Source organism: Falco cherrug, chromosome 8, assembly GCF_023634085.1.
Source record: "Falco cherrug isolate bFalChe1 chromosome 8, bFalChe1.pri, whole genome shotgun sequence".
NCBI lineage: Eukaryota > Metazoa > Chordata > Aves > Falconiformes > Falconidae > Falco > Falco cherrug.
Genome location: NC_073704.1, coordinates 9960819 through 9980808, shown reverse-complemented (window position 1 = coordinate 9980808; position 19990 = coordinate 9960819). Strand labels below are relative to the sequence as shown.

The following is a 19990-nucleotide window of genomic DNA, read 5'->3' as shown; positions in this document are numbered from 1 at the left end:
TTGGATAGCTCCTAAATTACTCCAGAGGAACCTCTCCAGCTACACAGCACAGGATCAGCACCCTAACGCTCATTTCTCTGAGGCTACAATTCAATTAGTGCAGCAGCTTTTCCCCTTTCTCATAAACTGTCATTGCTCCCCTAGCCCAGAACTAGTCATAGCTGCTGTAGAACAGCAAGGGTGTGACCAAAAAAGCCCACCTAGTCAAAAGGTGGTTAACAAAAAAACCCCAAACAAACAAACAAACCAAAAAAAAACGAAAACAGGCAAAGAAAGCAGCATTCTCCAAGGTGCACAGGCCACACAAAAAAAAAAAAAAAGCAAAAGGCCCAAAGCCTAACACTTGCCATCAGCTTCAATTAGCAGCAAAGTGGGGTTTGGGAAAACAAGGGACTCTTCAGAGCTGCTATAGGGCAAAGATGAAATCCCAGAATTAAAAACAAAATCCCCACATGCACATTAATATTCAGAGGCAATTACCTTTCAGCTTAAAGTCAGCCAACATGCATCTTACTACAGCAGCTCTTAAAGCAATCTTGTTTACAACTGGAAATGGATTACATTATCTCAGCTCCACCTATCCACATAATGCAGAGCAAACTGTCAAACATAAAATTACAAAATGGTTATTGTAAGGTATCCCCTTCAGCATAAGAATTAATTTGACCTATTTTATTACTAAATTATTACTCCCACACAAATTTTCTATCATAGATATCTATCAGCACTGACATTTATTTTCCAGCGAGGCACACTCAGATGCATATTTTCTTCTTCTCCATCGCAAAGGTGTATTGAGCAGATTTGATGTAAACAGCCTCCTTTCAAGCTAGTTAAAAATCTTTAAACTTTATACATACAATTAGATTGTGACAATAACCATTCGCTTTAAAAAAAAAAAAGAAAGAAAGAAAAGGAGAGAGAGATCTACACAGAGTTTCAGATTCTGAAATAAAATGCTTCAGAAGTTAAATAAATGATTAATCTAAATTTACAGAGAACCTACAGATATTTTTACTATGGCTCTGGCAGGTTGTTCTGATAGTCACCAAGAGACATGATTTGACACAATGGCCCTGATTAAGAATGTGCTTAAGTCCTATTAAAGCCAATGGAAGTTAATCATCTGTTTAAGAGCTTTGCTAAATCAGGACCAGAATAGGAGACATTTCCAAAAAATCTGGGCCTAAATTGAACACACACTAATTAGCTGCACACACCAATTACATGATTATGGATGAAACACAGTTGTTTAGCACTTATAACAGCACACTTTGTGTGGCATCATTTAGAAATAAGGTCTAATTATCATTCTCTAACAGGTCCCACAATGCATTATAACCCACATATACCATGTTAATTTTAGTTGAAGGAATAGCTTAAAAAGGAAAAAATATGAAAAAAAAAAAAAAATCCTCCCAGTAATATTTGTCCAAACTCTCAAGTGGATCAAGACCTGACCCTTCTGTAACTTCACTGCATTTACAGTAAGAACATCTGAACACTCCAGCTCGCCTCTGTTTCCTTATTGCTACATTTTGCTTACAGAAAATATTCACTCCTGCATTTCAAAATGTAACATTTGTACTCTATGTCACCTAACGACTTAAGCCCTGCACTCAGGAAACAAACAAATTGGCACAGGTTTGCATATTCAGGATTACAGATATCAGCAAATATACTGCGTACAAACCAGGAGTTGCTGAAAGTATAATTGTGAATGATCTCAACCATCTGAGCTATTTGACATTAGCCAGGACTGCCAAGTCTCACTTTCACGTCACTTAGCCCAATATTACTGGTTTTTCTAAGCAGCAAGGTTTTCATATAAGTGACTATGAGATCTCCACTTTCATCAAATTAAGAACAAATGGTATTCCCAACCCCAGAGATTGCTGAAAAGCCATGCTTCACTGGAAAACACAGCTCAGAAATGAGAAGGTACATCAAGAATTACATTTATTAAACAAACACACACACACACAAACACCCTCATGGCATGTAAGGCAATCTTGCAATTTAAAACTTGACTCATGATTGTGAAAGTTTGGAGTTGGCATGCCAACTTGGTGAGCCATCTGCTCACCAACAATTTATAAACGAGACTGCTGCCAAAGCCACCCGATTACTCAGTTCTAATATTAGTGATGTAACTAAAACATGCTCATAGGGTTTTTCTCCCCATGAACCAGGAAGCACGAGAAAAAAAAAAACCTCACAGTGAAAAAGTTAAAAATAATATAGGTAAAATGTAATAATGCTCAATATTCTCTTCAAGTGTGATTAGTAGGAACATTCAAGATTAATTCAATGCTTCAGTTCTGTAATTCTCTCTAAACCAAGTCAGAAGGAAAAAAATCAGTAGAGTGATTACAAAAGATGAGACAAGGTGAATAAAATATTCTGTATCCAGAGCCCATTTCTTTGTTAATGATTCAAACAGTAGTTTGTCAAAATAAAACACACTATGCTAAAAAAATTCAACACCTCATAACAGCATTTAATATGTTTTGACAACAGATCTTTTAAAAAAAAAAAATCAAGAAATTGTGCATACAGGCTAGCAGGTACACCTGCTGACTTTACTAGTGATGCTAATTTTACTGTTAGAACCGGGCAATTTGGAATAAAACCACTATCCTATTTAAACAATTCCTTTTTTAATTTAAAATTCCAGATTACGTATAGAAGTGAAAAACTGCTGGAAGTTAATCTACTGTAAATAATCCCTGGGGCAATAGATACTGTAATGAAACAACATGGAAAATTACTCACTTAATAATTGTTAAAACGTTGAGTCACAATTCAGTTTTGTTGGCCTGAAACTCCAGATCTATCTCCATGGCAAGTCGGCAGCAAATCCCAAAGGACAGCCGGTATTCCCAGAGCTCAGACATGTGGATGCGCTGCGACAGTAGTAAAGCCAGAGGCATGCAATGTCTTACACTAGCACTTCCACATAGCAGCTTCTTCCCATTGAAGTAAAATTACAGCTTAACCACTGGCTTCAATGTGAACAGAATTAGGACATTTCTGAGTGCTCTACAGGGGACACTAATAAGACTGAAAGCACAGGCAACCCTGGTGGCATTAATTAAGAGGACAATGACAGCGATAAGCATCCCGCATCATTTCAGAACACCTTGCTTTATCACTGCCAAAAGGAGTAGCTTTTAAATCTGCATTTTGAAATTAAATGCATCATTATTATACAATTACCGTTCTAATTAGTCTTCTCAACAACAGATCAGCTTTATTTACGATTAATTTTGGTTAATGAGTTAGTTGTAGCTTTATCTGACAGATAATGGGAGAGAATTAATAATTGCTTAATACACACAAAATTTTGTTGTTCACATAGTGCACAAAATTTTGACAAATGTTTCTGAATCCTTGCCAACAACCACCAGCACATTTTCACTATCTGAAAGCAGCCAAAGCTCAGCAAATGTTACCATATTACATTATAGTAGATTAAACTGTTTATATATATAATTAGAGTTATTATTATAAACTACAGTCATAATTATAAATTGAAATTTCATCACCAGCTCGTAAGGAAGTTTCCCCCCCTTCCAAAACACCTGGCCAGAACAAGTAATTCAGGTCATCTCTTTGATGGTCTACCAAGATCTATTCCATTTACAGTTGCATGAGAAAACGATGTAGACATCCAAGCTGGAGAAGAAAAGGTCTTGCCCACATGTCAGCTGTCCTGTATCTATCATACTTGTGTCCATACCCCTCCAACGAACTCTAGTCTGCCTCTGAAGCCAGTTTAATGTCACAGTCCTAGTTTTTTTAACTAAGCATTGGTTGTAAACAGTTTTAAGCCATCATCATTGGTTTCCATATGGCCACCTTCTCTCAAAGACCCTTTCCCCTTCCCAAACACAGGGCTGATTTTGCCTCCACCCAAGTACTGACCTCACAACAGGAGACGCGTCAGGAATTCCTCAAAGGGACTCTCACACATCACTAGTTTACTAAGGGCATTCAGATGCCACAGCAAAGGCAAGGAAAACATGACAAGCTGGGGCACCAAACGGTATTCACATGTTTGAGAAAACAGAACTCATGATAGTGATCAGGTTAAGCAAAGCAGAACCGATACCCTAGTGCAATTCTCTCCTTCTAGCACAGCAGTCTGTTCCTGGGGTGCTGTCTATCAGATGCAACATAAAACTTAAGGACTTCCCTGCACACAGTCACTAAGAGACCTTGGATAATTATACTGCAATTAACGTTCACATTTCTACAATGAAAACACTATTTTTACTCTTTTCCTAAGGCACTGTACTCTGTTGTTCTAGGCTGTTAGAAAAAAACAACCAGGGTTCCACTGCAGGAATGGCTGCAGCTGGGACATAGATAAAGCATCCTGACACAAAGATGAGCAAGTACGTTACAGACTATCATTATAGATTATTTCCTGGAATGCACTGCAGTTTGCTTTGGTTTTGAATACATATGTGATATATATTTACTAGAGCAAAAGTCTCACTGCTATCAGTTTTTCTCTAAATATTTAATGGTTACCAGTCAGATGCTAAATTTAAGTAACAATAGCGCTAATGACATTAAATAAACGAAGCACTTTAGAAGTGTGACAAAAAAAGCAAATACCTCTTTACAGCATTTTAGCGTAAGAGCAGTAAGACAGCAACCTGAAACCATGTTACATGCTGATAGCCTGAGTCATGTCTGGTCTCACAGTCTGACCAGCAAGATGATTTTGCACAAACATCTAACAAAAAAGTAGGTTCCGCAAGCAGCAGGCTTAGCAGAGACTGGCTTCCAACAACTTTTTCCCATGCATTTGACATTTGAAAAGGGTGGCGCTTAATAGCTTTTCCTTCAGCAGAAGCACAATTCACATACCTCTCCTCTTTCTGGCTTCCAATTTCATGAAACTTGCATGATTTTAATACTTTTCAAGCCTGTACATCTCTATCATATGTGACCGAAACTCTCTGAGTGCCTTCAATTTGTATTTACACACATTGCACATGCACAGGCTTGTCACAAACCAGGGCTGGACACATTTTCATAGTTTTTTCTCCAGCTGCCAACCTTCTCTACTTGATATTAGCTAATTTGGGGGCAGCTGACTGGCAATAGCATTTGTACTCTGAGAACACTCTGGTTTGGGATTCACATGTAAGTGCATGGGACTTTGAAGAAATAAAGAAATTGTGCAACTGACAGAATACAGATTCAAAAGAACACAAGAATAAATGCACAGAGCTCTCAGTCTGCTAACGTCATATACTACTTGACCCTTAAATACAGAACTAGCACATCATTCTTCTGAATTCTTGAGAGCTACCTATAATCTGACATTTTGAAGTCACATACACAAATGATGAAGCTGACTGCCTCCCACCTATAGGAGCCGAATTCATACTTGCACCAATTTCTCTAATTTTTTCTCCACCTCTTCAGCCTTTAATTTTATTCACCCATTTGTATCTCTTCAACTGGCACCCTTTGTGAAGCTCTTAAAATTTTATTGTTGAAAAAGCATGACAGAATGAGGAGATATTATTACATTACACTCTAGAAGAATGGATTATCGAAAAGATAATACCTAACAGCGATGGAGAGAGAGGCCTGTGTATTTAAGCTAGAGAAAAATTTCAAACAGGGTTTTTCAAGCAAAGCTGATGCTCCAGATAGTTCCACACAACTGCATGGAGATGTATAAAACTCACCCAGGAACCACCTGTGCTGGTAACAAGGTCAAAACAACTGGTAGAATTGACCCAATTTTGGGAGATTAAACTGTAAAACTATTACACACATCTATGTCTAGGACATGCCTACCTCTGAAAGGTGATGAGGATTAAGGCACTGAGTGAATTTAAGGCCCAATGGTATATTCTAAAATATTTCTGCACTTGGGCAAACTCTGCACAGGTGCCAGATAATTGCAGACTCTCCAGGGGTGCAAGGAGAGAGGCCCGTCACCACAGCACTGCAGCTGCAATACAGAAGTCCGTATCTAGGAACAGAGAATTAAAAGCAGTATGCAAAACTGCTAGTTAGGAAGATCTGTTCCCCTTCAGGGACCGCTATCTGGACAAGGCAAAACACATGCTACAGGGTACCAATTTCTCAAGACATAAGATTAAAAACCACCAAAACCAAACTGTGTTTTCTTCTTTTGCCTTAGCTGCCTTCTCCCTCTGTCACAGACCTGGCTGCTAACCAGAAGAAGGTCTTCAATCTACTGCAACTCTTTCCTGGAAACTTTTAAACCATCCATGACTTACAGAGAATAGCTACTCTTCCCCAAATGAATACAGCTCAGACCTTTTCTGTGTAAAAACACTTGCTGTTTTCATACAGGAAAAGGCAACTTCTTTCATTTTCAAAAGAAGGGAATTCACACCATCCTGTTCGCTGCTCTTTGGACAGAAGTGGGTGTTTAATTCACATTGCTGGAGTTTAAAGGACGCACAGATACAGTTACCAAAAATTTTCTCAGTTTGTGTTTTACAGCTACATCATTACTGAAGAAAGGACATTTGCTTGCAAAGGGAATCATAAAACGCCTAAAGGCTGAGCTAGGGCCTAGGAAAGAGTAGGTGTGAATTCTCATAGACTGCACACACACATTCCCAAATCAAAGAGTAATTATGTGAAAAATTAACATGGACTCGGGCATATCACAGGCTTCTCCAGCCAGTTTTCTGTGCCACTCACCAACATAACTTCCATGGACTGAGGGAACACATGTCCCTTGAGAAAAATGAGGACAACATCACTTCCTTCTGATGGAATTAGGGGGTTTTGAATGTTGAGGGCAATGCAAGAGAAACATGACTAATAAGAAGCCGAGAAGACTCTAGCCTAGTGTTGAAGGTAACAGTATTGATATCTTTAGTGTAACACTTGTTTTGTTCAAGTGGAGGAACAAAGGACATAAACAAGAAAATATCCCTCACTGGAAAGTCCAGCTTTGTCACGTATGTGGCTTAATTGCAAAAGGACCTCTGTTGTAAGCCCTGCCTTGATCTTCCATTAGCTGGAGATGAAACACTGACTGTCTTACCTCCTCACACAAGAAGAAACTTCATGAGAGAAAAGGTGATAGATGGGACAGGCAGACAAGGTAAACTGATTTTCTGTGCCTTGATATCTCCTACCTCCTTTGGAAACGGCTTCAGACTTCCACCCCCCAGGACAAAGGACCTGATACTGGCTGCACCAAGATTTGGCTGGGTCACTATCCTCACCTCATGAAGCTTCAGGCTGGACGGTAAAGCGGAGTCCTCAATAGGCCCAGTGATAGGGAAAGGACTTTAATATTCCAACTAGTCTTCCCTTTCTCTACTCTACTGCAGTGACTACACCTGTGCTCGGAACAGCCTCACAGGTGGTACCAATACCACAGTAGACAAAAGGGTTAAAAGAACCAGTCTGTGCAGCTTCTCCAGGTAACATGAAGCCATGGTGGGGAGAGTGGAGGCAAGTCTGGAGTGAATCAGATTTCCTGGCTCACCTCTTGTGTAAAACCCACAGTCTGCTAAGAAGAGGGGCTCCTATCTGTTTAAGGAGATGATGCACTTAAAATCTGCTGTCTTTTTCACTCACCACTAGCTGGTAGATGCAGATATTCCTGCCCTCCACACTGGGGTTGGGAGTGCACTTTGGAACTAGGACTGACCTCCAGCCACCTGCCATTCCTGAAGGGGCACATGGACCTGACCAGCAATCTCAGCTTCACCAGAGGGGAGAAGAGAGCCCTATGATCTCTGTGGACAAGCCCAACACAGAGCAACTGTGAGCTAAAAGAGCAGGCATGATGCACACTGAGCCCACCACCTCTGTGGTGCTATGCCTCTGCCATACAGCGTTATAAGAAGAAACCCCAAAGCTGGAAAGTAAAAATAAGATGTATGGAGAAAGCAAAAGTCAGTTTAAAAAAAAAGAGAGAGAGAAGAAAAAAAAGGTATCTAATTCATGAAAGTTTACATAGCCTATCAGCACAGAAATGACTGGGATCAATCAACCCCTTGCTTTTCCAGGAGCAGTGTCTGCTGTTTTACAGTATGCTTCAGTTGTACACCGGTAACACCACTTGCAGGTGACCCTGCCAGCCAGGGCTATGCTCACAGCAGGAGCTTCTGCCAGCGTCACTCCGCCTGTGCAGGATTACAGTTCCTCAAAGCCACAGGCTGACACAGCAGTGCCAGCAGAAGCCGGTAATGTAGATCTGGCTCTGGACCAAGGGCACATTTTGCTGGGCAGTGTAAGTAGGGGTTTGTCCACGCACACAGACCTGGTAATGCTCAGCTGTAAGGAAAGAGTTAAAATGCTGTGGTTGCTCTAATGTAATCACACCAGAACAGGTTCCTTTAGGACTACCACAATTATTCCTGCGCGGGACAGGAAATAAGCTACAGTGGTATTAAGGTACTTCTGAATGCATCTCATTGTGGGTCTGCAAAAACCAAATGCAAAACAACCCCTAAGCAAAGCAGATGTTCTAATAAAATTCCTGCTTTTGACAAGGCCTAACAAGTACTATCCAAATGTCCATCCCGAGTGATCTATGGCCTCTGTGATTCAGAAAAAAAGGCAAGAGGGGAATAAACGCAGCACAGGAGCATGAAGGGACCCCCCGACGATGACAAGGGTCGGGAGAAAAACTGGGCCTCTGGTCACCTAGCCCAGAGCCGTACCTGTCAAGCCTCATCATTTCTCGATGATAATCACAGCTCTGCTCCCTTCCATTGGGATGCAGCAGTCAGCTGCCCGGACTCCAAACAAGTGCTCACCGCTCTAGGCAAGGGGCAACATGCTGTGGCACGGGCTCCGCACCCAGGCTGGCAACAGGTCTTGCTACTACAGAGAGCAGCGGCACAGCCTTCTCTTAAATTTTCTACAGAGCTGCTTCAAGGTGGATCCCCCAATGAGTTTCATTCACTGGGATCTTCCCAGCTGGAATAGCATCAGTCCTTCAAGATGCCCTCTTGGCACTGGAAGGAGGGCAAGCACCGCTCACCCTCAGTAATGCACAAAGATGACACAGGTAGATGCATTTCCACCTGTAAAACCTAGTCCTGCAAACTGCCACTTAGCTGGCGGACTAGACAGAGCCTGTGGCCCACACGAACAGGAAACAAGCCCTTGATCCCATTTCCCAGGAGAAAATACCCATCAGTTTTAACAGGAGTGGCACCTTCCCCCAGATTCAGGGACAGGAAAGGCAAGCGCTCTCTAACAGGTATCTCGTCCTCCAGCTGCTGCTATCAAAGTGCCACATTTCAAGGAAGACTAGGATCGCCCTTTTTGTTGGCGTGTCTGAAAAGGAACTGAAATTCCAGAAGCAAACACTGAAAACTTGCTGACTACAAAGCTAGTGAGAGCACAGAGTGTTGTAACAGGGTGTGTACCAAGGAAAGTTAACAGAACCTGACAGTCCAAGAGAATAACAGAAGCTCCCTAAGAAAGGTGTGTGCTGCAACAAAGCCCTGGCAGATGACCTCTCAAGAGACTTCCATCAGAATGGATAAAACCCTATTTAACGAGATTAACTGATCATTTTGCTCCACCCTCGTTATAACACTCACTGAGAGAGAGGAATGTTTTTGCAGCTGAGTATCTGACTCCATAGGGAATGCCAGAGAGACTGTGACAGAAGATATGAAAAATATACAGGGGAACCCTCCACCATTGGAGTGTGAGCTACAAACAGTAGTTACTTAAACACCTACCAGTTTCAGTGACTACTCAGTGTTCGTTTACACACAGTTTGTGTCAGAGGAACTATTCCATGATTTTAACCACACCAGCATGAAAAATCTAAGCTGATATGGATGAACTTACAAGAATCTAAGGTGTATCCCAGGGAGTATTTCATTTCCAGGTAACCCTTTTTTTTTTAAATTATTATTAAGAAATGAAACAAACAGCATAACACCACTCTGCAGAGCTTTGGTTTCTTAGGTGTGGACAAAACCCTAGATTTCCATTTAAAGCCTCATCATCACCTTTTTATTTATTATTTTTCCTCCTTAAACTTCAAGAAACTAAACCCGTCAGCTAAAACTTTGGTAAGTATTATTCCCCTGGCAGCTCTCAGGGAGTCTGAGGTTAACAGACTGAAGCCAAGTCAGTGCTCCTGTGTTAAAGAAGCTCAGGTCTTCCCGTTCCCTGCCACACTTTATTGAGCTCATCCCTTATGTCTAAGCTCATCTTGGCACAGTGATCTTCACCGCCCTTCAACCTGTAAAACCACAGGTACATCTGTATCGGGCATCATCATGATATTCCACATCTGAGCTCTCTAAACATCAAACTGTCAAGGTTGGAAAATCAGACACAAAGGACTGGAGGACATCCCAAGTGACTGTCAAAAGTCCACTGCCCTGCGCTGAGGTAGGATCAAAGATACCCAGGCCAATAGATGATGCCTACCCTACTCTTTAAAGGCCACTAAGGAATAGCATTCCTCAGCATCTTGAGGTTACCCAGGCCAAGTTTTTAGCACCATATGCAGTGTTTCACACTTCCCAAGGTATTTGGAAGAACCAGAGACCTGAATCGCCACTTCAGAGCACACAGTTCAGCTGCCAGAATTCTTCATGCCCCAGTGCACATGTCAGGGGAGTGCCCGCCTTAAAACACCAATTCAGTCCCCCCAGCTGCAGCCCAGCCCAGCCAGCTTCAACCAACCTCCCTGAAGCAAAGCCTCCTGCAGAGGCTCAGCCCCAGTCACCTCATCCTACTGAAAAAACACACATACTGAGCCAAAAAGCAGCCCAGTGCAAGGTCCAGCCTCGTGTGCCTGGGCAGCAGACTCTGGCGATGGCAAGGCTCATTTGCCGTGCAGCCGAGGCATGAAGCAACCTCTAATTTTACAGAGTTTCACTCCAAAAGGCAGGCTCCACAGTTACATTTATTTATTCACACAGATGCGGTGCTGATACAGCTCTGGTATATGGAACCTTCTGCTCAAGAATCAAGAAAGATTTGGGGGTTTGAAGTTACAAAAAGAAGAGTGCAACTGGCAGCCCACCCCAGTCTACCCTGACGACTGGGAATACAGTATTTGCTACATTATAATAAGACCTCGCCCAAGTGTTCTTTAAATACTGCCGCTGAAATCACTCACACTTATACTGTTGTCCCAATAGCTATCTTGTCAAACAGTGCGCATCATTTCCCACCACCAAGAAAATGCAATCACCTCATTATTTTCAGAGTCCGTTGACATTGCTTATTTTCTTAATAGATTATTTCTCATAACTTAGTAACACTTTAAGCTACTATAAACACTTCTTGAAAGCCTACCACAATTTTAATCAGTTTCAAACATCAGATGTTGGGTTTGATATTTATGATTGTTCTGACTCTGTTTTGTTTAAGGGCTTGTTTTGTCTGTGAAAGCAAAGATAAGAAAGTTATCTGGGACACCCACTGTAAAGTCTCTAATTTAAGAGGAAATTTCCTCTGTCACTGTCTGTCAGATGCTAATAGTTGCTGTTATTATACTCTGTATGGCACCAGGCAAGTGGTCTTACAGAAGTATCTTCATCCTATACAAAGCAATCATCGAGTCAACTAATTGAACAACTGTCACCCTGCAGTTTTTAAAGGGGATATTCTTCTAAGTCCATTTTAACCTACAGAAAAAAAAAAAAATATATATATACAATAACTATAGTAAAAACACACTGTGATATTATGAGGAGATGGGTGAATGGGAATTATTTCTTTTTTAAAGCCTCTTCTTATAAGGATTCCCCATCAACATTTAATTAGCATGCCAGTTCTTATTCGGAGGCTCCTGATCATTTCCACACCATTTCAGCATTCACTGAAGGCAACAAGACAGATTCTCTTGAACTCAGTGGGGTCTATAGGAGAGCTTAGGGCCATGCAGGGAACTCTCTAGTACCAACTCAGTTAATTGAGCAGGCCTTTGATGCCCAGCTCTGGGTGTCAGCCTTTGGAAGGGTTTTCCTACAGAAGATCAGAAGAAAATCTGGACTTCCAGATTTGGGGCTATGTAAACGTATCATCTGTACTCAGCAGGTACAGCACTAATTTATCTTTTGCTGTAGAGGAAAGTGAGATGATTTACCAACCTATTCAGTTTGACTATTTACACGTATTTTAAATCTTTGCTTACATAAAACTACAATAAAGTATTTCAGAACAGAGCATCTGCCAACATATAGAGTATTCTGCTAAAGGCAGATACATACCGTAAGGGATGTGTAAGATCATTAGTTAGCTATGACAAGAGATTTACTGTGATTTATCTTTCAGAATCATCTCATTCACAAGGAAAATTGAGTGTCAGCCCCATCTATAACCTACACGTACTGTCTAGATACTTGAAAATGATAATAGGTTAAAGGGATGCAGCAGACAACTCTCCAACACAAGCCAAAATATTCAATCCGAAACCTTTTGGAACAGAACCTGAAAACATCAGTAGCCCAGCCAGAACTCCTACTAGCATGGATTGCCAGGGGCTAACGAACATAGAAAACTCTACCTAGCACATAATTTCACTGTTGCTGGGAGAGTACTGCTCATTCGTTGCGGTACAGATCCAAGAAATTTGCTTCTTATGGTTTTGCCTCTGTTTGAGCCAGACACAAATCAAGGCTAAATTAAGAGCTGTGGTTCAATGGAATGCAAGAACAAAGGTCAAAACTTAGATCTCTACCCTGAAGGTGCACATCCTGAGTGCACAGCTAAATAGGGCAATCCACCTTTTGGGGGTGACTGGCAACAAAACCGGGAGTAAAATATTTGGGGTCTCGTCCCCATACCACCTCCTCCATCAGCAAACCCTGCCCAGCCAGAATGACATGCCCTGGGCTTCACTGTAACGGCAGGACAGCAGCCGATCGCTCTCCAGTGACTCCACTAGAAATTAAACCATACTGAAATACAATGTATCCACTTCCTCCACTTAAAACAATGGATGATGGATCAATCCATCACAAGCTACCAAATTTATACAAAATATTTCAAACAGCTATTCCTCCTTACTCTCCCACCTCCACCTCTCCTTTAAAAATATATATTAAAAAAAAAAAAAAAAAAAAAAAAAAAAGAGGAGGTCACAGTCCCCTGGGTTACTGAACCTCTAAAAGGATTTCCTGCACGCTGCAAAACAGGTGGAAAGCTCTAAAGCACAGCCTGGCAATTTAGCGTACGCATACCAGATTCAAGATTTGGCCAAAAACCTTAAATGAACCAATGTAACAGCTGCCACAAAAGCCATCAACCTCCAATCAATATCTTCCATGTTTAAGATGAACAAACCGCCTCTCTGCAAAACATTCTTACACCTGCAAAGAGTAAATAAATTACAACAAATCTAAGAAGCTCGAGTTTTGCTTGGCTTAGGAAACCCAGGCAGGGTCCCTAATTTTTCAACAGCAGCACATGCTCAACACAGAGCAGCCCTGATGAAAGCAGCTGAGACACCTGTGAGAGACCAAAAAACACATCTGAAAAATTAAGATATTCACCAAGGCTGTGGACACATGTGTGTTGCAAAAACTAATGAAGCTTAAAAACCATTGACAATGTTAACACAATGAACATGAAAATATTGGATGTGTTCAAGTATTTTTGCATTACTTCATCCTAGATCTTTTTATTCCCTAATTTGACTCTGGTTTTTAGTCTAGATTATAAAGAAGATTTAAAAGAGGGAGATTTTTTCCCTTCCAATGAAGCCTTCCCATTAATAAAAAGGAAACAAAGAAAATGAAGAAAGTGAGTAGTAAAACTTTTACAACATAATAAAATACATCAGAATCCCAGTGCAGCAGGATTGGAATTGTCTAAAGATGCTGAATTATGACCGGTTGTCATATAAAGTTCAGTCCAGAGTATTAGCAATCATATTCTCTAGCAACATGTATATAATTGGGAGATCTTCATAATAACCCTCAGTTTTAAAGGCTCATAAAAACTGCGTTTTACTCGTAATTTGTAGGAGGAAAGAAGAATTCTTAAAGGAAAGTAACATCTTTTTCTCAGTAAGAAAGACTCTAAAGGCAATATGCTATCTATTTTAAAGCAAGCCACCCTAAGAGCTCTCTTTTACTTTCATAGTTTTCGGTGGGGTATTATACAAACACTCAGTTTGAAAAGGTAAATATGCATCTATAGTACACATGCTAGGAAAAAAGTTAGTAATACATAGAGAGGAACCCTCTCACAGTATATTGGAAGCAAAGCATTATTTTTTAATATAAGTAAACTAAACATTGTAAATACGTAAGAACATTATTTTATAACATAAATACAGAGGTACTTTAAGGTAAATATCTTGATGTAACATTGTAACCAACAGTAAAAGAAGCCGTGGCACCCACACAGAAAAGGAAGGATGCTGGTTTTAATGACAAGTGTGTAAACTACATTTATCTACCTCCAAAATACAGCATGGAAATAATTATAAAAATATTTTCAGCACTTGACACTCTCAGTAGACTCCCAATTCTCTACATTTTCTCAATTTCCCCCGACATTCTAAAACAAAATCCTTTCAGTTTGTTACAGAGTCAACTGCCGAGTGCCATAAACTTCCAATTATCCCAGCCACTTTTGGACTTGCTAAGGCAAAGCTGAGGTAATGAATAGGATGCTGAAGTTTCTATATGGAATAGTAAAATAAAACCTGTCATCAAACCTAGATATTTTAACTTTATACTTTTGCCAGAGCAAAGCTTTTCTGTAAATAAAATGTGTTTGTTTTCAAATAAAACTACTTCAAGCTCTTTTGGGAAGCACAGTAAGTAATAATAATAACAACAACAACAATTTCCATTTGGATTTCAAAACCTGATGAAATAAAACCAGAACATGGCAAACCTAGTGTTTTCCTACCTGGAACAGGTAAGGACCAGCTCTCAAATGCCACCTTGGGATAGTTCAAACTACTAATCCCGTTCATGTTTAGATGAGACACCAGCATGAACAAGAAAGAAAAAAGAAAAAAAAGAAATCTACCCTGCCCTTCTCGTTTCTTATTAGCAATGCCTACAGCAGTGGGTAAGACCGGGTAATCAAGCTGAGGACCCCGAGGACCAGACTAACCCAAACCCAGTACTAGAGAGAAACAGGCTTAAGAAGAGACTTACTGCTTGCCATGTGACTGGGGGAGGTATGCTGCCCATTGGGTGTGCTGGAGGTGAGGTCAATGGCCATGCCGGAGTGCTCCCTTTCGGGCGAAAGCTCGTTGTCACCTGCTTTCATAAGAACAGGTCCTCTGTAAGTTTCCATCCTTCTTCAGCAAAGCAACACACTGATTAAGAAGGACAATATGCTCGCTCCTTTCACCCCTGCCCTTCCCTCTTCTACTGGAGGGGTCTTCCAGAGCCTGTAAAAACTGGCCTCTCAGTGGCTAAAAGTAAACATTATACTAACTGATTTTAAGAGCCCCCTCAAAACTCCTGTCACCAGTCTTTTATGCACACACCTATGACAAACCTTGCCCCAGCTGCTTCATCTTAAGAGAAGTTAGGATTACTTTTCCATTTGCAGACACCAAGAACCCTGGCTGGGCTGCGGAAGGCTGAAACAGTACTTCACCATATGGACCTTCCCCCCAGCCCCGAGCTCTGGGTTAACTGACAGTTAAACAAAGCAGTTACACAAACCCTGACACAGAAAACAGGAGAAATGCATAGTGAACAGCATAAAAAGTTTTGGGCTGCAATCTGAATTTCTGAAGAGGAACTCTTTCTCATTTGCAAAGTTCATTCATCCTCAGCAAATATTTAAACCTAGAGGTACTCATTCATGCACGCACCCCCGTGCATTTTTCAATCATACACAAAGTTTATGTTTAAATGCTGTTAATTCAGTGTCATCTCAATGCAAAGACCATAGCAAGGAAGCTAAAGTTTCAGGTGTCTGCATTATAGAAAGGATAGGGGGAAAAATGAAAAGTAATTCAGAATAATCAAATGAAATGATTACTTACATGTTATATATCCATCAGCAGCCTCTGCTTCCATAGTCAAAGTGCAGTGCTGCAAGGCAGAAAAGTACACCCTCAGAGACGCCTGTCAGTATCAACCATTAAATGATTAAACTTACTTAAAGCCCTAAGTAGTTGCCCATTTTACTGTTGTTGCAACCATTGCCTAGAGAAACACACAAGTGTACTTACTGCATGTGCTCATTTGCAAATCACTGAACTCTTCCTGCAAATTATGTGAGTAGAAAAATTCAGCTGCCTCCTAGCCAGGTGGCACTGGGATCATCTTGGTCTGACCATACCCTTCTCTGTCCCCCATCTGCATTTTTACCTGATCTGAGAGCTTTTTCCCTGACTTTCCACTTGTTTCGTTCAAGCTGGGATGGTAATGCTTTATCAATTACCAGCTCCCGCAGCCAGAAGAGACTTTGAGGAGATGGATACTATTAACAATCGCTCTTTTCACACTCACTCCAGCAGACTTCATCCTGATCTAAACAAAATAAAGTCCTCCCGTTGTCTCACACCACCATATGTGCACACACACCTGTACACGCACCTGTTCACTCTAAGCCTATTTATCTGCCACAGCACGGGGCCGAACATCACACTTAATAGTCCCAGATCATGCATTTTGTGGTGTGAAGCAATCTTAAAGTTTCTGGAAGCACTTTGCTGACACACAACAAGCTATTACTTTCCAGAAACCCAAGTAACTGTATAGAATGACACCCCCTAGCTATCATTTGATATATATTGGGGGGGGGGGGGGGGGGGGGGGAATAGAGAAAAAGATCAATAATCATAACTATGTTCTTTTAAGTGGAAAAGTTAAGAATCTGACATGACCAGAGGAGAATTTTATTTCCTCTCTCCCTCCACGGCCTCTTTTTTGCCTTTAGTTTCAAAACTCTCACTGCACCAGGCAGCTAAATTATTCACAATGAGCCATTTCTGTATTGATCGCCAAGTATATTTAGCCCTGGCTCCTGGAATTTCTCCATTACTTACTGGAAAACAGGCAGCTTCACTTCTTGTCTCCAAAACCACTTCCCTCCCCCTCCCTTAACCCGCTTCCCCCCCCCCCCCCCCCTCCGCCTTTCCCCCAATAAATAAATACTTTTCTCTGTGCTCTTCTTTGGTATAAAGCAGATCAAATTCCCAAGGCATTCAGCACATAACACTTAAATTTCAACCTGCCCAGCTGCTACCAAACTCTCTTCGATTACTGATTTTCACATGACTCTCAAAAAAGAAATCTCTAAAAAGAAAAAAAAAAAACTTTTCAAAACAGGTAAGCCACTTCCTCAAGCCCTTCAAAATTACCTTATCTTCCCCCTAGTCCAGGTAGGCAGGCACACACTGAGAAAAAGAAAGAAACATCAGAAGCAACAGGGAAAGATCATCCCAGCCAATGAAGTGGAAGGAAAGAGAGGGGAGGAAGGGAGGAGGAAGAGAAAGGAAGACAAAAAGAAACACAGAAACATCCATAACCGAAATTAAAACACGGTTTGATTTTTATTTTTTATTTCTTCAAGGCAGAGAGGAGGAGGAGGAAGGGGGGGGGGGGGGAAGGAAAAGTTTGGTCACCATTTTTAGGCTGGTGATGGCAAATCCCAGCTGCTAAGCTTCCCTCTCCACAACGAATGGAGAGAGAGAGTTTTGCTCGGGCTGAAGATACAGCAAGATGGGGAAAGTTTAAAAAATATTTCTTTTAAAGGGGGGAGAGAAGGGGGGTGGAAGGGGAGAGGGAAAGGGGAGAGAAACCCGCCCCCGGCACTTACAGGTGGGGCATGCGGAGCCGGGCAGCCGGGCAGCCCCGGGGATGAGCCGGCAGGAAAACTCGCTCAGGAATGGCACATACTTTGAAGGAAGATGAAGAACAAAAAAAAAAAAAAAAAAAAAGGGAGGGAGAAGGAGGGAGGGAGGTCAGCCGGTGCTACAGCAATGCGATTAACCAGCGGGGAGAGGGGAGAGAGAGAGGAAAACTTGATCCACCGGTTCCTTACGAATCGGCACGAAAACGGGGGGAGAGGAGGGGATGTGGGGCGGGATGGGGCGAGGGGGTTTGGGGAGGGACGGGGTGGGGGGCCCGGCAGGCGCACTCACACCCCGCGCAGGAAACCTAGGCCAACTTCCCCGGAGTGCTGCTCCGGCCCTGGGCGACAGCCGGGCTCCGCGCCTCATCCCTGCCTCTCCCCGCCCATACCACAACCTGTCAAAGTCATGGAAGTCCTGCCTCATTTTTCATTTTATTTTCTTTTATTTTCTCCCTTTCCCCTGCACGCCGCCTCCCTCCCCCGCTCCGTTCCTCCCCCCCCCCCCATCGCCGCCGCCTCAGGCCGCAGCCCCCCGGGGGCCCGCAGGTGGCGGCGGCGCCGAGGGAAATGGCAGTTGGGGCCGGCGCTGACTAACGGACCGGGCGAGCCCCGCCGCCCCCCGCCACACGCACACCCACCCCGCCGCCCCTCGCCAGCGTTTTTGCTAGGTTGTTTGGTTTTTTTTTTTTTTTCTCCCTTTCGCTGTTTCGGGGGGTTTGTTGGGTTTCGGGTTGTTGGGTGTTTGGGTTTGGTTTTTGGTTGGGTTTTTTTTTGGGGGGGAGGGGGGCGGCTAACAGCAACAAGTCAGTGGCGCCCACCGCCGTGCGGGAGATGCTGCACCGCCGCACTTCACTCGGGGACCCTCCGCACAGACACAGCCGCACGCACACAGCCCGCCGGCCCCGCCGCCGCCTCGCACACCGGACGGAGCTGTCCTCCCCGCCAGGGAAAGAAAGACCGGGGTGAGGGAGGGGAGAGGGGGGGGGAGGGAAGAAAAAAAAAAAGAGAAAAAAAGAAAAAGAAAGAAATAAAAAGAAGCCAGGCGCAGATTTACCTCAGCCGCGCAGGCAGTGAATCACTTCCATCACCCTTTTGTTTGTGTTTTTATTAGTGTCGGCTCTCTCTGCCTAGTGGAGGTGTGTTTGTGCACGGCAGTTGGCTATGGAAACTAAGGCAGTGGAGCTGTAGCTAAGGGTAATCCTGTTTTTACTTCCTCCATCTTCAGAGAGCAGGGTTAGCCTGGGACAGCTGGTCAAACCCCGAGAAACCGATCCGGCGGCGGCGGCAGCCGCACGCCCGCACTCACTCACTCCTGCTCGCTCAGTCACTCACTCGCTCGCTCGCTCCGCCGCACGCACACACGGGCGCGGGCGCACACACACGGACACGGACACGCTCGCACACGGACACGCGCGCCCGCGTCGCCACACGCGCGGCCGCCGGCGCCCCCCACGCGCGCGGGGGCGCGCGGCTCCGCGGGCGCGCGCCGCCCCAGCCGCCCCGCGGCGCCTCACCCAAGGGCCGGCGCGGCAAAGCGCGGCGGGGGGGGCGATGGGGGGGCGGTGGCGGGGGGGGGGGGGGGGGCGCGGGGGGCGGGTGCCCGCGCCGGCAGGGCCGCTCAGCACGCTCGGCAATCGATTAGAGGACAAGTGCCGCCGCCGCCGCGTGCGCTCCGCGCCTCACGCGGACGGACACACGCGCGCGCGCGCGCCGCCCCCTCAGGGCACCGCCGCGTCCCCGTGTCGTGTCCGTCCGCCCCCCCCCCCGCGCGCGGGCCGCCGTGTGTGTATGAGTGTGAGTGTGAGTGTGAGTGTGCCCGTCCCGCCGCCTCCCCGCTCCGCCTCCCCTCAGGAGCGGCCGCCGCTGGGCCGCCGCCGGGCGGGTGAAGTTGCCGGCGGAGTCATGATTCAGCACTTCTATTTTTAACCGCCGGGCGGCCGCGGGTGCGCAGCGCCCGCCGCCCCTCGCCGCGGCCCGTCCCGCCCTGGCACCGGTCACCGCCGCGGTGGGAGCCCGGGGGCGGCGGGGGGCGGCCTGAGGCCGCAAGGGAAGGGTTCGGAGCTGCCGCGCTTGTTACCTAATTGAACATTCAAAGCAAATATGAGGTGATTTCTTTTCCTTTTTGTAAGCGTTACTCTCTGAGGGAAAGCCCGGTTAAAATAAAAGCCTTTGCACGCTATTTTCTATCCCCACCTCTCCT

The 19990-nt window shown here is 43.9% G+C and overlaps 1 protein-coding gene across 12 annotated transcripts in view; it reads right to left on the bottom strand.

The window, feature by feature from the left end:
- IKZF2 (IKAROS family zinc finger 2) overlaps nt 1-19274 on the bottom strand; it is a 121142-nt gene extending 101868 nt beyond the window's left edge. For 2 of the 12 annotated variants that reach the window (XM_027808599.2, XM_027808601.2), the window contains exons 1-3: nt 18845-19273; nt 15974-16022; nt 15129-15236 (exon numbers count right to left, since the gene is read on the bottom strand). In XM_027808599.2, the coding sequence (XP_027664400.1) occupies nt 15129-15236; nt 15974-16007 (142 nt within the window). In that variant the 5' untranslated portion in view covers nt 16008-16022; nt 18845-19273. Of the gene's footprint in view, nt 1-14874; nt 15068-15128; nt 15237-15973; nt 16023-17296; nt 17333-17754; nt 17834-18844 lie in introns of those variants that run through there. The other 10 variants (XM_055718620.1, XM_027808600.2, XM_055718615.1 and 7 more) reach the window with 9 other exon arrangements.
- Nucleotides 19275-19990: the final 716 nt, after the last annotated feature.